Source organism: Elgaria multicarinata, chromosome 13, assembly GCF_023053635.1.
Source record: "Elgaria multicarinata webbii isolate HBS135686 ecotype San Diego chromosome 13, rElgMul1.1.pri, whole genome shotgun sequence".
NCBI classification, from domain to species: domain Eukaryota; kingdom Metazoa; phylum Chordata; class Lepidosauria; order Squamata; family Anguidae; genus Elgaria; species Elgaria multicarinata.
Genome location: NC_086183.1, coordinates 20675826 through 20697417, shown reverse-complemented (window position 1 = coordinate 20697417; position 21592 = coordinate 20675826). Strand labels below are relative to the sequence as shown.

Genomic DNA, 21592 nt, shown 5'->3' with positions numbered 1-21592 from the left:
GTTGATTGTCACACTGCTCTGCTCCTAGGAGTCTTTCCCAAGGTTGTCTGAGTGCAGAAACAGCCAAAAGCAAGAGATTTTGGTAAACTGTTATGACTAGTGGCAGCTAGTGGGCAATTGGACCTGTGGAGACAAAGAGGTCACTTGAGGTGAGGCCAACGTTAAGAACATAAGAAGAGCCATGCTGGATCAGACCAAGGGTCCATCTAGTCCAGCACTCTGTTCACACAGTCGCCAACCAGCCATCGGCCAGGGGCCAACAAAGCAGGACATGGTGCAACAGCACCCTCCCACCCATGTTCCCCAGCAACTGGTGCACACAGGCATACTGCCTCAGATACTGGAGGTAGCACATAGCCAACAGGACTAGTAGCCATTGATAGCCGCCTCCTCCTCCACGTTGTGCAGAGAAACTCATTCTGCAACCCTTATTCTAATGTCCATGGCATGGTTCCCCATATTGTGTTATTCAGCCAGTCCGCTGGTGCTAGATGTTGGTGACGCATGCACAATAAATGCGCTCGTCCTTTGATATAATTTACATTTATAATTTACATTTCCCTGTTTGCATTGACATCACAAAACAGTGACCTCAGAATATATTACTTTCAGGGGTGTGTGTGTCTTTTAAGGTTTCTTCTGAACAGGGCTACTGTTGGTTTCAAGCCATCCCCTTCTGTTCCCAGAATCATCTCTCTGCTCACTCCCTTCTGCCATATTGTTATCTATCATCTCACACTATTGCCCCGCTCGTGCTCTTCGCTCCTCTGATGCCATGTTTCTCGCCTGCCCAAGGGTCTCTTCTTCCCTTGCTCGGCTTCGTCCATTTTCTTCTGCTGCCACTTATGCCTGGAACGCTCTTCCAGAACATTTGAGAACTAGAAGTTCAACCGCAGCTTTTAAAGCTCAGCTAAAAACTTTTCTTTTTCCTAAAGCTTTTAAAACTTGATTTTGTTCTGACTTTATACTGTTAGTTTTACCCTACCCAGTGCCTGTTTACCTTACCCTGTGCCTGTCTGCTTTCTCTTCCCCTCCTTATTGTTTTATTATGGTTTTATTAGAATGTAAGCCTATGCGGCAGAGTCTTGCTATTTACTGTTTTACTCTGTACAGCACCATGTACATTGATGGTGCTATATAAATAATAATAATATCCCTCAGCTACCTTTTCCCTCTTTCCCCCTCCTCTTTAAAAAGTAATTCAAAAGCAATTTTGAGCCAATGGCCCTGTTCAGAAGGCACCTTAAACCACAGCTTTAACCATGGTGAATGAGGCAAAAAGCTTTATTCACTGTGGTTTAAAGTGTCTTCTGAATGAGGCCTGTGTGTTGCTGTTGTTTCCCAGATGTCCCAAATGTCTTTGCAACACGTAAAGAGAAGTAACACGCCGGCGAAGTCATCAGCAGAGTTGCATCTTGTTCTGATCTAATGATCCTGAGTGTGACACTGGAGAGCGACGTCATCCCAGGAAATCATCATAAAAGGAGGTGACAAACAACTGCCCCCCCCATTTGCAAGCACACTTCCAAATCTAGCTTTATTTAAAAATATGTATTTTTAAAGGCCAAGAAAGCTAAAGTTTTCGGGATGATGGCGTCTGTGACCTTGATCATACTCTGTGCTTTTTCAGTGTTTGGGTGGCATCCACGTGGCCCTTATCGTGCCACAGCCCGCTCAAAGCTCCCCACACACCTAGAGTAAAGAGTCCCATCAGAGAACAAAATAAGAGAAGGTCCAGCCCTGGGGCAGAGGCAGCGCTTCTGTCTTTAACACACTGGCTGTATTTTGCAAAATCGACTTCCCTGATGGCACATATGTGGTCAGTCTGGCAGCTGTCATCGCAGTCCGTAAGGTCGTATTGAACGGAGTTGTACCGGTAGTATTGCTGAAGGCGGCTGCGGTCCTTCTCAAGCTGCTGCAGGAGCTGCTGCATGGATCCAACAGAACCGTCGGGGATTTGGAAAGCCTCCGTCAAGCAGTACTCCTTCTCCCATTCAGGAGCCCCCATGTTAGCATGGGTGAGATTTAGATAATAAGTAACCATATCCTGAAACAGAACAGAAGGCGTTTGGAGGCACCCGTGGCAACTCTAAGCATCTCTACATGAGGGGGAATTCACGCTGCCTTACCAGGGCTGCTCCTTTACACAATTGTGATGGGTTCCATTACACGGGCAGACAGGGGTGACATGCCAACCATGTGGCTTGTAATTGAAAACTTCCCCTCCTTTCAGTGCTCATAGTTTTGAATGGGACAGCACCATCTAGGGACTGCTTTATAGCACAACTTCGACACTGTGAAAACCCACACTTTTTCAAAAGAACCAAAAGATCTCGGGGTGGGGGTTAGAGCAAGATTTCTGGAGGAAAGAGCGGGAGATGTCCTGGAGGTTGATGGCGGCATCTAAAGGACCCGCAAACTTCCATGAGTGGCCAATCGCAAACATGCCATATATCACTGGTGTAGAGGTGCTCTCTGTGCAAAGAAGGAAGCGTTTGATTTTATTGCTTGACAGGAGGGACCTTGCAACGAAATCTTGCAATGCGGAGTGCTCCTGTTCAAGGTGCCATGCCCTTTTTCAGGGTACTTTATTCCCCTTGCCACCCCCCATGTCCACCCCAATAATTGAGCATTCTGTGCTCCCTGAGCATATTCAGTCTTCATTGGGCTCTTTGTGGAGGGGGGCTTCTCAAGTTTTTTGTACTTCTGCAAACCTTGGTGTTCCCCAGAGCCTGCTGATACCTCCCCTCTTAGGCATGGGTTGTGCTGTTTTGGCTACAAAAGAATCTACACACACCCATGAACTTGGCGAATAGAGGGAATAGTGATACATACCCTGCTTTCCAGGCAAAATTGCTTCCCAAGGAGGCTTGCAAGCATTACAATCCAGAGATACAACATAGTAAAGATACATGGAGGCATTTATGGTAGTCTCCCGTGCCTCTGGGAGTTGATGGAAGACTCCAGGTTTCAGGCCATTCCTTCCATGCATTCCCCCACCCCACTGCCACCTATCTTTTGCTACATAAAAAAAGCAGTAGCAGTGGGGTGCAATTTTTAACAGAAAAGCAGCACAAGGGACAGGGGTTAGGAGTCCCTGCAAGGCTCATCTGCTTTAGCTGCGGATTTTGCAAAGCAAAACAAAACAGTCGGTGAACTATGCACAACTGAGCGTCATGTGCAGTGCGAACCTGTCTAATGAAGATAATAATTAGGGCTGCAATGTTTAGTCGATCAATCGGCAAGTCAATTAAAGATGTTTCGACAGAACGTAAAAGCACCTGCCCCTTGCTGGCGTCACGTAAACACAAACTGGGCAAAACCAAGTCAGAAGAGTCAATCTCAACAGAAGCTGGACTCCAGACGGTCCCTTCCCTGATCTCCCCTTTATTGGGCAGGATTAATTTCCCTGCCACAATACTCTCCTGGAATGGCCACATTGTTAGGTCAAACTTGATACTGTATTTTCCGGCATATAAGACGACTGGGCATATAAGACGACCCCCAACTTTTGAGAAGATTTTCCTGGGTTAAAAAGTAGTCTTATACGCCAGGAAATACAGTAGCTATTTCCTGGAGACGAAATCCTCCCCCTACCTTCACTAGCAGGGAGTCACGGTCATATGTAAACACTCGGATCCCGGGGTTGTTGGCTCCGTTGTGCACGCCCGGTAAGGTTGTCTTCCAGGGCGTTACCGCTGGAGCTAAAAACATGACACTGATTGGAGAACCTGAAAGAAAAGGCCAAATGAAATGTGAATAAGGAACACACACACACACACACTCCTATCCTGAGGTCTGCTGGTACAATAGCTACTGAGTTTTGTCCAGCACAGGGTCTGCAATCAAAGCTGTGCGCTTACCATCTGACAGCCCTTCTAAGCCAGTGTGGTGCAAAGGACAAAGTTTTGGACTGGCAATAGGGTCATTCGGATCACCTGCTTAGTCATGAAGGTCATTAGGTAACTGTGGGCCCATCGTACCTGGGGGTTCTTCACACCTAGCTTTCTATCGCGCTACACACCAGGGCTTCTGCTTCCTGATCTTCTGTGTGACCAACACCACCCCTGCACACAGGCGTCTGCTATCTTCCGCTGTATACTTTTACACAGGTGGGTGGACTCACTCGGGAAAACCCGGAACTGAACAGCGAAAAAGCTTTATACATGGAGGATACTGCTGCGCAATTAGGTTTGCAGTGCCTCGCCCCTCTTCCCTGATTATTGGTTGCTGGGCTGTGAGTGACAGAGCCCTGGAATGGCAAACAATTCGCTGAAAAATGGACATGATGCACAGGAGATCCCAGGAGCAGGGAGAGATGATCCCTCCCTTTCCCCAGGATCTCGCCCTACCCTTTGAGCCTGCTTTTTCCGTGGTCTTGGGATGATCCCGAGACCACGGAACGTGTGTGCGTGTGTCGCAGTATGTCCAGGCTCCTTGCAGTTACTCGTGAGGAGTCGGGACCCGCGCATGGGGCGCAGAGCTCCTCAGGAGCTCTACGCCCATTGGGGGTGGAGTGGGGGGAGCAGGGAAAATTGTTAAAAATAAAAGTAACTTACCTTTTGCGCACGAGCATTAGTGCACTCTGCTCCTTTAAGGAAAAAACAAAACAAAATGGCGGGCGCGACGTCCTCTCCCTCCGAGGTCATCGCCCGCTGCGTGTAAACAGAGGGGGAGATCTTGCGATAAAAAATTCGCGAGATCCTCACCCCTCCGTCGCGCTACACCAGGTAGGTCTGAGGCCCCTGTTGTCGTATTGCCTTTGAGCCAAGTGACATCAACTGAAGTGTACCTGTGTTGCTGTAAAACATCCTAAAACTATCCGTGTGATGATGCCCAAAAAACTGGGCCACAATCGCTCCGTGATGCTTCTGAATGATTTCTGTGTATCTTTGGTTAAAGGGTTCTCGGAACCAGGGCTTGCCTCGTTTCTTTTCAAAGAAGCCAGGAGGGACATGCCCAATAATATAGACCTGTAAAGAAGACAAGAAGGAAAATATATTAGGGTCTGAAGTTACTGGGAACACAGACTTGGCTATAAATTCCTGCTCAGTCCAGTCCTCTGTGGGTGGCCACATGTTATGCAACTACCTCTCAGCTTCAGTTTCTCAGCTCTACTGTGAGAAAAATAATGACCTGCCTATTCACTCCAGAATCCAATATAAACTTCTCCTGCTGACCTTCAAAGCTCTTCACGGTCTAGCTCCTGCCTATCTCTCCTCTCTCATCTCACACTATCGCCCCGCTCGTGCTCTCCGCTCCTCTGATGCCATGCTTCTCGCCTGCCCAAGGACCTCCACTTCCCTTACTCGGCTTCGTCCTTTTTCTTCTGCTGCCCCTTACGCCTGGAACGCTCTTCCAGAACACTTGAGAACTACAAACTCAATCACTGCTTTTAAAACTCAGCTAAAAACTTTTCTTTTCCCTATAGCCTTCAAATATTGAGTTTGTTCTGACCCTGTACTGTCAGCTTCACCCTACCCGGTGCCTGTTTACACTTCCCTGTGCCTGTTTGCATTCTCCTTTCCTCTTTATTGTTTACTACAACTTATTAGATTGTAAGCCTATGCGGCAGGGTCTTGCTATTTACTGTGTTATCTGTACAGCACCATGTACATTGATGGTGCTATATAAATAAATAATAATAATAATAATAATAATAATAATAATAATAACTAGAGCTAAAAAACCCAGTTAAAGAAAATTTAATCAATTCATCATATGAGTCTATCAATATTTATTTGCCTAAGGATAAAAAACAATATTTTTGAAGCAGGAAGGATGTCTTCTTTGTCTTTAAATGATGCACGCGTATGTCACACCAGGGCGTCACCTTAGAAGACATATTCCCTCTGTATGTGTATGTGTCAGAGACAAATGAAAACGCCTCTTTTAAGATGACATTTGCAAACTGCAGTTTTTATAAGTGCTTGTATGAGGAAAGAAATATATATTATAATAAGAATATGTCTGTCTAATCTAGTTTGCTGCCTTATTTAATATGAGACACCTTTTCTAGTAAATCGAAAGCCTTTAAAATTAGTTAATTTAGGTCGAGTAGGGAACTTGTAGCCTTCCGGATATTGTTGGACTACAGCCTCCATAATTCCTGACCATCGTCCATCCAGGCTGGGATTGATGAGAATGGGAGTGAACTAGCTGATCATTCGATTAAACATTGCAGCTCTATTTCAAACATTTTGCACATCACAGACGCTCTTGAAATCTTGACATAGTTGAAATCATAGAATCATAGAATAGCAAAGTTGGAAGGGGGCTACAAGGCCATCGAGTCCAACCCCCTGCTCAATGCAGGAATCCACCGTAAAGCATCCCTGACAGATGGTTGTCCAGCTGCCTCTTGAATGCCTCTAGTGTGGGAGAGCCCACAACCTCCCTAGGTAACTGATTCCACCGTCGCACTGCTCTAACAGTCAGGAAGTTTTTCCTGATGTCCAGCCGGAATCTGGCTTCCTTTAACTTGAGCCCATTATTCCGTGTCCTGCACTCTGGGAGAATCGAGAAGAGATCCTGGCCCTCCTCTGTGTGACAACCTTTTAAGTAATTGAAGAGTGCTCTCATGTCTCCCCTCAATCTTCTCTTCTCCAGGCTAAACATGCTCAGTTCTTTCAGTCTCTCTTCATAGGGCTTTGTTTCCAGACCCCTGATCATCCTGGTTGCCCTCCTCTGAACACGCTCCAGCTTGTCTGCGTCCTTCTTGAATTGTGGAGCCCAGAACTGAACACAATACTCTAGATGAGGCCTAACCAGGGCCGAATAGAGAGGAACCAGTACCTCACGTGATTTGGAAGCTATACTTCTATTAATGCAGCCCAAAATGCTATTAATGCTTTGATCTCCCAAGGGATGGCTCAGTGGCTCAGTTCAGACAACACATTTCTCAATGGTGGTTTTAGAACTCCACAGTGGAGTTTTTACACCACCGCTGAGAAATGTGTTGTCTGGCGTGAAGGCTCCACCCCACGGTGGTGTTTTTTGGGGGAACACTCCACGCAGAATATCCATGCTGTGCAGAGGAGGGTTCCTGCACAACTGCTGTGTTGTGTTGTGTTGCATGTGGTGTGGCAGGCTCTGTAGAGTTTTCCATTGTGCTGACTTTTCCCATTGGCTACAGAGTTCCCTGGCAAGAGCAGCAAAAGGAGGGAGAGCCGCTGTGTTGATGGATTGCACTCAATTCCATGGTAGCCCACAGTCACACAGCGGTGGAGTTAGAACATGTTGTGTGCGGAGTACCCCCTAAGAACTCAACCATTGAGTGGAGTTTTCACACTGCATTGACTAATGTGTTGTCTAAACTGAGCCAGTATCTGTGGTGGCAATTCATCTTTCACATTAAATCGGTTTCACAGTCTAATACAGGGTAGGGTGACCGTATGAAAAGGAACACAGGACTCCTGTGTCTTTAACAGTTGCATAGAAAAGGGAAATTCAGCAGGTGTCATTTATATATATGGAGAACCTGGTGAAATTCTCTCTTCATCACAACAGTTAAAGCTGCAGGGGCTATATTAGAGTGACCAGATTTAAAAGAAGGCAGGGCACCTGCAGCTTTAACTGTGGTGATGAAGAGGGAATTTCACCAGGTTCTCCATATATACAAATGGCACCTGCAGAAATTCCCTTTTCAATACAACTGTTAAAGATACAGGAGCCCTGTCCTCCTTTTCATATGGTCACCCTAATACAGGGTGCCATTTTCCCACCACCACCTTTACACTTCTACACCCAATGTGATGAAAAAACACAGACTGGAAACAATTCCTGAAAAATGAGTCCAGCCCCTGTTGAAGTTTATACGCCACTCATCCAGTTCTCAAATGGGTAAGATTAGTAATAAGATTATAAGAAGTAAGGCAGATGATGAAGGAAACCTTTTCTCCTGCTTCTGATGCCCTGGCCAGGGTATCTTGCAGCCATTGGAATTGGCCTCCCGGATCCTCCAGGCCCATGGTTTGATTATTATTGTCATAATACAGGTTTGTATTGAGGACAACCATACGTCTTGCTGGGCCAGGACCGGACAGCAACTGACTGTAAAAAGCACCTGCAAAACACCCAGGTAAGGCAGTTCAATCAACACTCATTTTCCCCTGGGAAACTGACCAGAGTCCACCAACAGCTTTTAGCAGCTGTGGACTGAAGTCAGGGCTGGTCAACCTCTTTCCTGCGGAAGGACACATTCCCTTGCAGATGATTTGTCAGGGGCTGCGTGTCAGGGGTGGTCAGGGCTGAAGAGCTGGGCCAGAGCCGAAGTGGGGTGGGCCACCCCTTTCCTTTTTCTGCCACCCCCTTTTCTCTCTCTTCCTCTCCCTTCTCTCCCTGCAAGCTGCCAGGGAAAGAACAGATCGCTCTTTCCAGAGGTCTGAATCGATCACTTGTGGAGAGCTTTTGAAATCAGGCTGAGGGTCACATACTGTCAAACCCCGATCTAAGTTAGTACAAGGCCACTTGTGGAATCAGCAGGAGGTGGCAGTTTCGAATTCTGCAGTGCAGTTCTGTTTTATGGTTTAGCCCTTGGCCATCACAAAATCCTCAAAAAATAATTTAAAACAAAGACATTTAGGGTGCAAACATATGCAGGTTTACACAGAAAAAAAAAGTCCTATGGCTCCCAGCATTCCCAAACTTGATGTGCTGAAGGACATTTTCCTGTCTAAATATGCATAGGATTGCACATTTTAAAACTCATACATTCCTAGTCACCAACAGCAGCCGTTCCACAAGGAAGGTGAGGAAGAGAAGCAAGGCCATTTTGCCAGCTCTGCTGACAGAATGATTTTTCCCCTTCTATGTCCCTCTGACTGTGATCACTATTTATTTTCTTGTAGCACCCACAGAACCAGGTGGATACTTTGCCTTTGGGCTCACTGGATCCCTATTCAATCTCTCAAGGCCAAGGTCACATGAACGTAAGAAGCTGACTTATACTGAGACAGACAATTGGTCATAGAATCATAGAATCCTGACCATCGTCCATCCAGGCTGGGATTGATGAGAACGGGAGTGACCTAGCTGATCATTCGATTAAACATTGCAGCTCTATTTCAAACATTTTGCACATCTTGAAATCTTGACATAGTTGAAATCATAGAATCATAGAATAGCAAAGTTGGAAGGGGGCTACAAGGCCATCGAGTCCAACCCCCTGCTCAATGCAGGAATCCACCCTAAAGCATCCCTGACAGATGGTTGTCCAGCTGCCTCTTGAATGCCTCTAGTGTGGGAAAGCCCACAACCTCCCTAGGTAACTGATTCCACCGTCGCACTGCTCTAACAGTCAGGAAGTTTTTCCTGATGTCCAGCTGGAACCTGGCTTCCTGTAACTTGAGCCCCTTATTCCGTGTCCTGCACTCTGGGAGAATCGAGAAGAGATCCTGGCCCTCCTCTGTGTGACAACCTTTCAAGTATTTGAAGAGTGCTATCATGTCTCCCCTCAATCTTCTATTCTCAAGGTCCATCTAGCCCAGTATTGTCAACAATGACTCGCAGCGGCTCTCCAGGGTTTCAGGCAGGAATTTTTCTAGCCCTACTGGGAGATGTCAGGAATCAAATCTGGGACCTTCTACATGCAAAGCAGGTGCTCTACCACCAAGCTATGGCTCCTTCCCTGAGACCCCCAGCTGGATCTAGCACACACATACCTGCTCGGAACATTTGCACAGAGCGGTCGCTGAGCCAAGAGCGCCATAGTTCTGCTGTTGCGTTGTAGATCCTATTTTCCTTAGCTGGAAGCTGGCTTTTGGGGTGGAAGTCATGGTTGCCCATTGCTGGATAAACCTGCGTATCTGGAAGGAAGTAAAAGTCAAAACACTGCAGTGGGGAAAGCAGCACGGGAAGAGGCTTTACGCCTGAACAGGGTAAAGATGCTGGCGGAACAAATGTCTTGGGACAGGCACTAGCACAGCCTTGACCAACCTGGTGCCCTTCAGATGTCTTGGACTACAACTCCCAGCATTCCTAACCCCTGGCCAAGCTGGCTGGGGCTGATAGGAGTTGGAGTCCAAAACATCTGGATGGTACCAACTTGATGAAGGCTGCGCTAGCATAATTATCTGGACTGTGGTGGGCCGCTTTGCAAAATAACACCCCCGCCCAAATTCGGAAGGGCTAGAAAGTTACTGCATCGCTGCAACTGTTAAGTGGTCCACATAGTAAGAGGTGGGAAGGAAGAGTAGAGGAACTTGGGCAAAGCATGTCCACGTGTCGCTAACACACATTCTGAAACAGCGTTTGTCTCCATCAAATTCTGCTGGGAAACATTCCTAACCATGGAGGCTACATAACCAAAGTTCAAACACGCTAACTAACCACTTGCTGCAAAAGGGTTAGCTGTCTAACCGTGGCTTATTGTATTTATTTATTGTAGTTCTTTTATCCCACCCTTTAGCCAAAAAGGCTCTCAAGGCGGCTTACAAAAATATTTCTTAAGACAGTCCCTGCTCACAGGCTTACAATCTAAAAAAAACAACACAAAAGGAAAGGGGATTGGGAGGAAGGAGGAAAAAAAGAAGAAGCAAATTCAGGCACTTGATTCTTAGTTGCAAAGTTCAGCAGCTGCTTCCTTTCCCTCTGATGGCCTTAGCAGCAGCTGCAGCAGTTGGTAGCAGGAGGGAGGCCCAATATCTGAATTCACAAACCTTGGACAAACCATTAAGCGGTTGCTATGCCATGGCCAATGGAGACAGGAATGAATTGTGGACTTCTGAAGCTAAGTGCTGAGCACATGGAAAACAAAAGTAGGTAAGTGCTTCTGAACCTGCTGTACACCTGGAAGCTCAAACCATGACATGGGATCTTCACTATGGCTACCACAAACCATGGTTTGGCATGATGTCTGAACTGAGGCAAAGTTACACTACAGAGGGTGGAACTATCCCCAAAAGAAAACTGATAATGGCTTATGTAAATCCCACTTGCCACTCAGGTGTGGGAATAGGTACTTGAGGAGCAACGTAGGATGTGAATTGTATTCTGTAAAATAAAAAGATTTATGCAAATTCCTTTATATGTACAGACCACATAATCCAATTTATTTTACTGCTACAGAATATCTGCAGCCCTGCCCATCTTCTTGAAATTTAAAACTGATGTCATCTGGTTCTAGCCCTCCCTTGCCACCGCCTAATCGTTCTTAGCACATTCTTACCTGGAAAGACATGTTTGATCAGGTTGGTTAGCTTTTCAATTATCCCCAACACAGTTTCTTCACCCAGTTTCTCATCAGACACATGAGGAGTGTCGTCCCTGAAAAACACCACAAATACCGTTCAAATGAGCCTACAGCGTGAGGACGCAAACTCCGAGCAAAGGCCGAGTCCCTAGCTAAATTAACCACTTATAAAATTGCACAAAAATATGAGATAGGTGCAGCGATCATGTTTTAAAATGGTAACCTTGGGTAAAATTAAGCTAACAGGTAGATGAAGGGAGTAGAAGGGAACAGCGGGTCACAGAGAATTCAAGGTTCCTTTCGCACTCAAGAATGTCATTTCTAGTTACCATGTCAAAAGCACACACAGGTCTCTTTCTGTCTCAAGGTCTGACCATTTCACCAATTAATCAAATTTTTATTGAATAAGTCTTCAGGCCATTTCAAAACACAATATTAAAAACAATAAATACATGAAGCTTAAAACTTTATCAAAGATTAATAACATTAAAACATTAAAGAATGCATATACCTTTTGATAAAATGATTCCATTGAGGCCCCACATGATTTAAAAGCTGTTACATGGCTCATTTAATCAGACTTTTTTTTTCATGGGGACTGTGGTCACCTCCGTTGTATAAAGCACAGGTGGGGAACCTGAGGCCTAGGAGTCAAATCCGGCTCTCCTGGAGTCCCAAGCCAACCTTCTGGGGTTCCCCAGATGGCCCCGCCCCTTTCCCTCCCCCAACCATTGATGCAGTTTTCCCCCCATTCTAAAAGGTTGAAATGTCTCTCCTAAGACTTCATTACCGGCAGTAAGAGCTTTAAGCTAAAATATGGTGGCATTTTGTGTGTGTGTGTGTGTGTGTGTTTTGGGCCCTTTTTGCCTTCAGTTTTGCTCCCAGAGCTTCTCCGAAATTGAATTCAACCCTTGGGCTGAAAGAGGTTTCCTAAACCAGGATGCAGTAAATGTCTCTAATGTTGCCTGTGGGATGGGATCATTCTTCCTTTCATGTTCTCCCCCATCACAGGTGTGACCAGATGTCCTTTGCTGACACGTTCAGCCAAAAGGATCTTTAATCTGGAGTCGCAGCATGTCATGAAAGAACTAACATGCCTAGTAAGGGAAAGGAGTAAGAGATTATAAGCCATGGACTAGAGTACTAAAATACACAGTGACCCGGCTCAGATGACATGCTAAACCATGGTTAGGCTGCTAACCCTTTTGCGGCAAATGGTTAGTGAGTGTGCTTGAACCGTGGTTAGGAATGGGTCACATGACATGCTAAGCTAAAATTGCCCTGTTCAGACGACACTTCAGGCTCTGTCTCCGTTCAGAAGACACCTTAAACCATGGCTTTAACCCCGGTGGTTAAGCCAGAAAACCAGGCCATGTTCAGAAGACACTTTAAACCACAGCTTTAACCATGGTGACTAAGGCAAAAAGCAAAACTATGGTTCTCTGGGGTTAGCACTAACCACAAGCCGTGTTGTTGCACACAACACTTTAAGCCACGGTTAGAGCCGCTAACCCTGTGCAGACTGTCCCACTGCGGTTAGTGAATGAGCAGGGTCTAGCAAAACGCATCGCACAAAACGCCTTAAACCCTGCTGCTTAACCAAAAGCCTTAACCAGCGGGGTTTAAGGTGTCTTCTGAACAGGCCCAATGTTTAGCTCAAAATGCTTAACCACCGTGGCTTAGTGTGTCGTCTGAACAGGGTCAGTTTATTGTAGAAATAGAGAAAGGGGAGGGGGGAATGTGTGGCATTTCAGATAGACCAGCAGCAATTGGGTTAAAATCATAAAGCAAGCAGACATCTTGGCAGACCAGGCAGGAAAAAGAGCAAGCAGGAAGTATTTACCTAGCTGGTGGTTTCCAAAGGAAAAAAGAGAAAAAAGCAAAGACTGTTTAGGAGAGGAAATGGTGCAACTGCAGAGTGAAACTTCCATTTCAGAGACAGGACGAGAGGGGGGGCGGGGCAGGGAGGAATTTGTGGTCTTAAAAAGTGAGAAAAAGAATAACAATAGAAAGAGGAAGAGAAAGGGAAAGAACAAGGAAGAAGAATAGTTATCTTTGCTTATGCTCTGTCAACCCTGCAGAAGGGGTAAAGGGAAGTGAGAGAAAGTCATAGGGAGAAGGGGAGGCAAGGCACTGAAGGACTCTTGCAAGAAGAAGAAAAGTTAAGGAACTCCCCGGGGATGAACAGATGTTTGCAGGCTCCAGGAAAAGAGAGAGAAAGATTTTGCTATACCAGGGTGGATCTAGGTTTGCTGACTCTAGTCCTAGGCTTGGTTAACAAAAGGAGAGGGGGCACCCAATTGATGAGCAATTGTAGGTAATGATTAGCTCCCTAGATTCGTCTTCTGGGCTCTCATAAACAAGTTGAGGCTGGATTACAATGGGAGGAAGATTTGGCTGGAAAAAAGGAGACTAAAGGGAGACATGATAGAAGTGTAGAAAATTGTGCATGGTGTGGAGAACGTAGAGAGGGAGACCATTTTTCTCCCTCTCTCAAAAGAGGAGAATCCGGGGTTATCCCATGAAGCTAATGGGTGGGCGATTCAGGACAGATAAAAGGAAGTATCTCTTCACACAGCACACAGTTAAACTTTGGAATACGCTACAAGATGTAGTGATGGCCACCAATTTGGATGGCTTTAAAAGGGGATTAGACAAATTCCTAGAAGAAAAGGTTATCGATGGCTACTACTCCTAACAGCTACATGCTACCTCCAGTACCAGAGGCCGTAAACCTATGCATTTTAATACGCAGTGATTTGTTATGTATACCTCAAACATGAGGAGCTGCCCCTCACTTTGTCATCACTTTGGATTTAGACGAAGACTGATCATTCAAATAAATGGTAAAAGAAAAGAAACACACACACACACACACTTGCAATAAGCCCACAAAAGGCAGGACCTTGCACAAAAATGTACTTGACTGCTAAGGGGATAATAATTTATGTTTTCACATAGGCCCGGGGCAAAATAGAGGGGAAACCTCTCCTCTGCTGTCAACATGGAAATGCAGGCTACTAGCCTCTTAGCAGGTTAGTATGTAGGTATACATTAAGCCAGTGGTCTTCCACTGATCCAGAACTAAGACCCACCTCAGACTCCAAACCTGCAACGAGACCCATTTTCACAATCTCACAATTGCCCAACATAGCGGCAACTGCTTTGCCATGACCCATCTGGGCCGATCCCAAAAGTGGGTCGTGAGCCACAAGTTGAAGACCACCGTATTAAGCCACCATCACTAAGAACATAAGAAGAAGCAAGGGTCCATCTAGTCCAGCACTCTGTTCACACAGTGGCAAACCAGCTGTCAACCAGGAACCCACAAGCAGGACACAGTGCAACAGCACCCTCCCACCCACATTCCCCAGCAACTGGTGTATACATTCTTACTGCCTCTGATACTCTGATCACTTCTCTGCCAGCCCATTGCATTTCTCCACAGCTAGCTGGTGTGTTTCCCAGAGCGCTCCTTCAATGGGAGGTAAATGAGGACGCTTGCTAAATAATCCACAAAGCTTTTATTAAGCAATAAACATCTCTTCTACCTGAATAGAGTCTAATCCCTTGGAAACGTCCCCCTAGGCAAAACTATGCAAACTAAGCCAGAAGCAGAAGCAGCAGCAGCTACTTCTCAAAATGCCCGTAACTTCAGAGCGCCCGGTGCGGTGGTAGGTTCTGGCGTAATCGAACTGACTTTCTCACGCCTTCTTTTCGTCCTGTGCATTTCAGCTTCCGGTGGACCCTAGCATCAGATAGTTTTACAGGATGCTCGCCCCCGGAAGAAAACTCACTTCCCACCGAGTGTGTAGGATTTGGCCTTGAGGAGATAAGCTCTGGAGAGGACTGACTCCCAGCTGGGGAATCGCCCATGAGAGCTTCCTCCCCCACTGGTACAGGCTGGCTGGTGTCTGGCGTGGAGTCTTCTACTTCTGAATCTGATTCTGATTGATTACCTGAAACATCTTCTCCCAAAACAGGGGCAATAGGGTTAGACATGACACCAGCATGGATCCTTCCCTCCTCTGCCATCCCATTCATTCATTCGCCTAGAATTCCATGCACTTGCCTGGATCCGTGCTCACCTACAACTACCAGGAACATTTCTCAGTACAAGGCTGCTTGTTTGTTAACACGCAACATACAGACTCCTTACCCTGTCCAAAGAATGAAGTCTGGGTCTGGGAGGATGTCCTTCATGGCATAAATGGAAGAGTTGACAAGAATCCAGGGAGCATCACACAAGTAATTGCCCCAAGCCCCAGCGTTGACCACTGGCTGGGTGCCAGCCGATGGGCACACCTTCAAGGGGTCTGGTGACTCTTTGTATTGTGGGTCCAGATGAAGGTCTGTAATGTGCCAAAAGGAACCTGCTGAAGACAAAAATGTACGATGAAATTGTTCAGCTTTTGCGTCGGCAACTGTTAAGCCCAAAGGCGGAGTTCAGCAACAGAGGCTGAACTTGCTTTTTGGTTCTGTAGAAAGCTTAGAGCTTTTCCTCCCCAGCACTGAAAGTGAGGCTTTCCTCAATGGGGAGATGCCATTTTTGGAAACAATTCACCTACTGAATTTCTGACTGGCTGCCATATTGCTGTTGAAGACCTAGCCAAAAACAGGAGGAGGAGAGCATCCAAAAAAAGTCAGAAAAAGGAGAAACAGGTTCTCAGGATGCAAATAATTTGTTTTCGCTGAGAACCCGTTTCTCATTTTTCTGACTTGTTGAAGGCACAGCACCTCTGGCATGAAAAGAGGGGAAGAGGCTAACCACAACAGCTATAGATGACACCAAAACAGGAGGCAGGAAGTGGAGTTATTTTTATGCATGTATTACATGTGTATATCAGCTTTCCCTAACCTGGTGCCCTCCAGATGTTTGGCCCACCACTCCCATCAGCCCCAGCCAGCATGGCAAATGGTGAGGGATGATGCAAGTTGAAATCCAAAAACATCTGGTTGGGGAAGACTGGCAAAGGGGCCAGATGTATCAACTAGCAACGATCATTGACATTTACTTTTAATTAAGATATATACCCTGGTCTCCTAAACCAGCCTATGACAGTTTCCAGCAATGAAAACAACAACAGCAATCGAGCAGAGTTGTAGTCCAACACATTTAGGGGGCATCAGGTTGGGGAAGAATGGTGTGTGTGTGCATAATTTGTTTTGCTTTCTTTTTTGTGTTATACATGTTCTAAATATTTTTTTTCAAAGGAGACAGCAAATGGATGCAGCATGAGCCAATATGGTGCGGTGACTAGTGTTGCATGAGGACCCAGGGAGACTAGGATTCAATCCCCACCCATCCGTGTAGTTCACTGGATGACCTTGGACCAATCTAATTACATGTTGTTGTGAAGATAAGACCTGAATGTAGAGAAGCCGGGGGGTGTGGCAGGAAGAGAACCATGTACACTGCCCTGAGCTCTACAGGAAAAGGTTAACAATAATAATATATTTATTTCTTATCCGCCTCTCCCTCTGGATCGAGGCGGAGTACAACACAAATGCAAACGCCATAAAATACATATAATCAAAACATTTAAAACTAATACATTAGTAAAAGCAGCACATTATTAAAGGGCATCTTAAAATTCAACTGGGTAGGCCTGCCGGAAGAGATCAGTCTTTATAGCTTTTTTAAAAATCCGGAGGACTGTTAAATTGACGGATCTCTCCCGGCAGGTCATTCTATAATCTGGGAGCGGCAGAGGAAGAGGTCCTCTGGGTAATAGTTTTCAGCCTCGTTTTTGTTGCCTGGAGTAAATTCTTCCCAGAGGACGTGAGTGTGCGGGGAGGATTGTACAGGAGAAGGCGATCCCACAGGTAGCCTGGACCCAAACCATGTAGGGCTTTAAAGGTGATAACCCACACTTTATACTTCGCCCGGAAACTAATTGGCAGCCAATAAGGTGATATTAGAGTTGGTGTAATATGGTCACCCCTAGGTGTACTGGTGACCAACCTGGCTGCCATATTTTGAACTAGTTGAAGTTTCCGGACTAGGCACAAAGGTAGCCCTATGTAGAGCGCATTGCAGAAGTCGAGCTTTGGGGTGCAATCCTATGCATGTTTAGATAGAAAAATGTCCTACAATTCACAGCCTACCCCAGGTTACCATGCTAAAATTAATCAGCTGGGGAACATCCCCTGAATTAATAGTGTCTGATACTATCTTCCACAAATATATCTACACATCATTTGCACGGGCCTCTACCGCATCCAAAGTCAGCGAGTTTAAAAGATCAGTCGCACAGCAGGTGAGAAGGAATGTTTTTAATGTCACTGCGCATTCCTCTTGGTCAGCATCTTGTGACGCTTCAATCGCAGACAACACATTCTTGCTCAGCAATGGAGATCTCAGAGTTCAATAGTTGTTGTCACGGCCTGGTCTTGCTCCTCATCCTCGGTCATCACTGTTCCCACCTGGCTTGCTTGACAGAGAGCCAGGGAGCAAGCGGGCCAGGGCATCTCCTGCTTCTCCGCCTCATCACCTCCAGTGTCTGGGTCAGAGCGAGAGGCAGGTGAACAAACAGATTGCAATAGCGATAATAGTAACCACAAGCTTGGACCGTGCCTATCAAGCTCAATTTGTGAAGTAATCTACCTTCTAGCCTTAAACTCCACCATTGAACGGCGCTCCTTCCTGTAACTCACCTGAGGCAGAACTTACGGCTCTGCAGTGCATCAAGAGGAACAGGACTCTCCAAAGACCCATCCTCGTCAGAGCTTCCCTGCCAGAGGTCGCCAGCTGAAGTTCCACTTGGACGTCTTTAATCCCAGCTGTGGGTAAAGTTAGTCAGTCCCACTTCACGTTTGCCTCCCTCAGAGCTCTGACTCATTGGCTGAGGAAACAACTCCTCCTGGCATCAAAACTGTCACTGCCGGCTGAGCGGAGAAGCCCTTGCACTATTTTTAAAGGGCGTGGAAGACGCAGAAGCTGCCACCTGACACTTCAGAAGGCCAGGCTTTCTTTTATATTTTAAGCTAGGATTCCAGGGGCTTCACTTGTCAAAATAAATCCTCTGCTGGCTTAGCAGGACAGGGTTGGCTTGCTTCTCATTTCTGACACAAATATTAACAAGGCCGGGCATGTGTGGGAGAGAGTGGAAGTTCAGGTTCTCTGCCAAAAATCAAAGCGAAACAGGAGAGTGCTGCATTAAAGACAGACCAAAGGTTTTTTTTAAGAGGACTGGGGCCTCAATCCATGTAATCCAAACATATCTTTCCTCTCCAGGATCAAACTATTGAGTGGGGAGGGGGGAGAGGCAGGGGAAATTCTGCAGGATAGAGGCAGAAGCTGGCTGAGCACAGTGCTGGTTGACTAACTCCACATTATGTTATGAAAACCGTCCCCAAAGAAGAACAAGTTTGTGCTTTAAAAAAGATTATTTTCAAACATTAATAAGGCTTTTTTATTTTAAGAAATGAGGAAAACAGCAGATTCATCGTCTGGGGGCACTTTTAGATTCATCATTGTCACTGGAGGCCCAAGTGGCCATGACAGCTCAGAGTGCCTTTTACCAGCTTCGGCTGGCTTGTCAGCTACGGCCTCTTCTGGCCAAGGATAGTTTGGCTACAGTGGTACAAGCATTAGTAAGGATTACTGAAATGCGCTCCTAAGTGGAGCTGCCTTTAAGGCTGCTCTAGAAGCTAGAGCTAGTGCAAAATGCAGCCACTCAGCTGTTGTCAGGAACTGCCTCTTTTCAGCATGTATCTCCTTTGCTGAGGGAACTGCACTGGCTGTCTATTGGCTAACCGGCCAGGTTTAAGATTTGGTACTAGCGTACAAAGCCCTAAACAACTTGGGACCAGGATACCCAAGTGCTCCTGGTCATTTCACATGGACTTATCGCCTGACTGGAGTCCACCAGGAAAAGAGCCTTCAGTGTAGTGGCCCCTTCTCTTTGGAACTCCCTGCCCCTGGAGGTCAGGCAGTTGCCAACACTGTACTGGTTCCAGAGCCTCCTGAAAACAGCTCTTGTCCAGGAAGCATTCCTCAAATGACCATCCACCATTTGTATTGGCATTTTGTTTTAAATTAAACAATTTTAATCTTTTTACTGTTTCATTCCTAGGTTCACCACTCTGGAATCTATTTTAGATATGGAGCAGTATATAAATATTGTAAATAATACTAATACTAATAACGTCCAATCCTGCCTCCCTCCCCACTACACAACTGCCTTCTAACTATTATTGCTGTATGGAATCCAGAGGCAGAATCCAGAAAACAAGGCAAAATAACTAAGTCCAAAGTGCATAAGACGGTGTACTTTTGCCCCAATACTGATAAACAAGAGATATTGCCAAGACACAGCGATATGGGTGTCTTTTTTCTGGTTCCATTTTAGTTTAAGTGCAGCCCGTCCCTCTTGTACAGGCCTGGCTTGTCACAAAATGTTCCCCAGTGCCTAAAAAATCTGAACGTATGGGTTTAACTGAAAGGCGGATCATTTGCCCATGATTCTCTATGGAGGAGGCTGGCTGGCATATGCCTGTGGTGAAGGAGAGAGACCGCAGCTTAATGGTAGAATTCATGCTTTGCAAGAATGTCCCTGGATCAAAGGCCAGTCGGAACCTTCCATCTGCCGTTTGTGATGCCTGTCAGTGTCAACAGCTACAAGATATCTTCAGTTTTTTATGCTTCATTTCATTTCATTTCATTATGTTATTTCATTTATATCCTGCCCTTTATCCTATTGCAAGAAACCCAAGCTGGCTTACATGGCCCTCCTCCTCCTCTCCATTTTATCCTCACAACAACCCTGCAAGGTAGGTTAGGTTGAGAGTCAGTGACTGGCCCAAAGCCACTTAGTGGTTCGTGGCTGAGTGAGGACTAGAACCCCGAACTCACAAATTCCAGTCCAATACTCTAACTACTGTACTACACTGGCTCTCAGGCATATGTGTTTTGGGAAAAGCTGATTTGAATCTCTCCTGTGCAAAAACCTGAACTATTCTGTTGTGACTTCATGTCACTGTCCAATTCTCTTTAAACAGTGGTTAAACTCAATGGCTCGTAGTCACAATGGCTGATATTAACACCGGAGGCCTACCAGTTGATGGGGAATGTGGGCAGGAGGATGGGTGCTACTGAACTCACGTCTTGCTTATGGGCTTTCTGTTGGGGGCATCTGGCTGGGCACTGTGGGAAACAGAATCATGGACTAGATTGGTCTTTGGTCTGATTCAGCACAGCTTTACTTATGTTCTTAAAATGGCTCTGCATTGCATAGTTGCAGAAACGGGCAATTAAAATGATCAAGGGGCTGGAGCATCTCCCCTATGAGGGAAGGTTACAACAGCTGGGATTGCTTAGCTTGGAAAAAAGGAGGCTAATAGGATATAGTACAAGTGTACAAAATTATGCCTGATGCTGAGAATGTGGGTAGGGAGACATTTCTCTCTCTCTCCCATAATACTAGAACCCAGGGTCATCCCATGAAGCTGATTGGTGGAGATTCAGGATGGATAAAAGGAAGGACTTCATCACACAGTGCATAGTTAAACAATGGAACTCACTACCACAAGATGTGGTGATGGGCACCAATTTGGATGGCTTTAAAAAGTGGTCAGATAAGTTCCTGGAGGAGGCGGCGGCTATAAATGGCTACTGGCCCTGATGGTTATGTGCTACCTCCAGTATCCGAGGCACTAAGCCTGTGTGCACCAGCTGCTGGGGAACATGGGTGGGAGGGTACTATTGCACCATGTCCTGCTTGTGGGTCCCTGGTCGACAGTTGGTTGGCTATTGTGTGAACAGAACTGGACTAGACAGACCCGTGGTCTAATCCAGCATGACGCTTTATGTTCTTTTGAAGAGCACCCGCGCCCAGAAACCCCACCTCCTACGTTGCGTCCTTCCATAACTCCGCCCATAGGCTGCCCATGCTCTTGCTCTTTCCCGCAAAGGAAACAGGAAATGACCGTTTGAGACCAACTAAGACCCTCCCTCTCCGCAGAACAGCCAATCAAAGCCGCGCGGTATTTGCAGCCGCGGTTTCCAGTTCTCGTGAATGTTTACGCGTCACCGCAGAGATAAGAAAGCAAAGAGTAACGCACCCACCCTACTCCTTACCTGGACTAAAAGTTGCAGTTTCACTTTGGAAGCGAACCAGGGCGAAAGTGAGAGCCTGCCCATAAAAAGAAACGATATTTATTTACATTGACACACACACCATTCTTCTTTCAAGGCTCTTACCTGTTTCTCTTCCCTTCTCCCCACCACAAACCCATTTTAAATAACAACAACCCTGTGAGGTAGGTTATGCTGAGAGCGAGTGAGCGACTAGCCCAAGGTCACCCAGTGAGCTTTCCATTGAACTCAATGAGACTTACTTCTGAGTGGACTTGCATAGCAGTGCACTGTTAGGCTTTACCTAGGAGTAAGCCCCAGTG

At 46.2% G+C, this 21592-nt stretch overlaps 1 protein-coding gene across 1 annotated transcript; it reads right to left on the bottom strand.

The window, feature by feature from the left end:
* Positions 1-1520: 1520 nt before the first annotated feature.
* On the bottom strand, positions 1521-21333 carry SMPDL3B (sphingomyelin phosphodiesterase acid like 3B). Its single transcript, XM_063140785.1, has 10 exons — positions 21273-21333; positions 18006-18314; positions 17849-17974; positions 15351-15564; positions 11168-11265; positions 9663-9806; positions 7893-8065; positions 4793-4973; positions 3598-3731; positions 1521-2047 (listed from the first exon to the last, which is right to left on the bottom strand). The coding sequence occupies exons 2-10, from the start codon at positions 18031-18033 to the stop codon at positions 1610-1612; spliced, it is 1536 nt and encodes a 511-aa protein (XP_062996855.1). The 5' UTR covers positions 18034-18314; positions 21273-21333; the 3' UTR covers positions 1521-1609.
* Between the last annotated feature and the right edge of the window lie 259 nt (positions 21334-21592).

What these genes read in the sequence shown, in the direction of transcription:
- SMPDL3B (XM_063140785.1), bottom strand. Translation starts at nt 18,033, where the DNA reads ATGAGTCAGAGCTCTGAGGGAGGCAAAC. An exon ending in CATCAGAAGCAGGAGAAAAG is followed by an intron (nt 4,974 to 7,892) that starts GTTTCCTTCATC and finishes TCTTCTTTACAG; the next exon opens with GTCTATATTATTGGGCATGT. An exon ending in GTGACTCCCTGCTAGTGAAG is followed by an intron (nt 2,048 to 3,597) that starts GTAGGGGGAGGA and finishes GTTCTGTTTCAG; the next exon opens with GATATGGTTACTTATTATCT.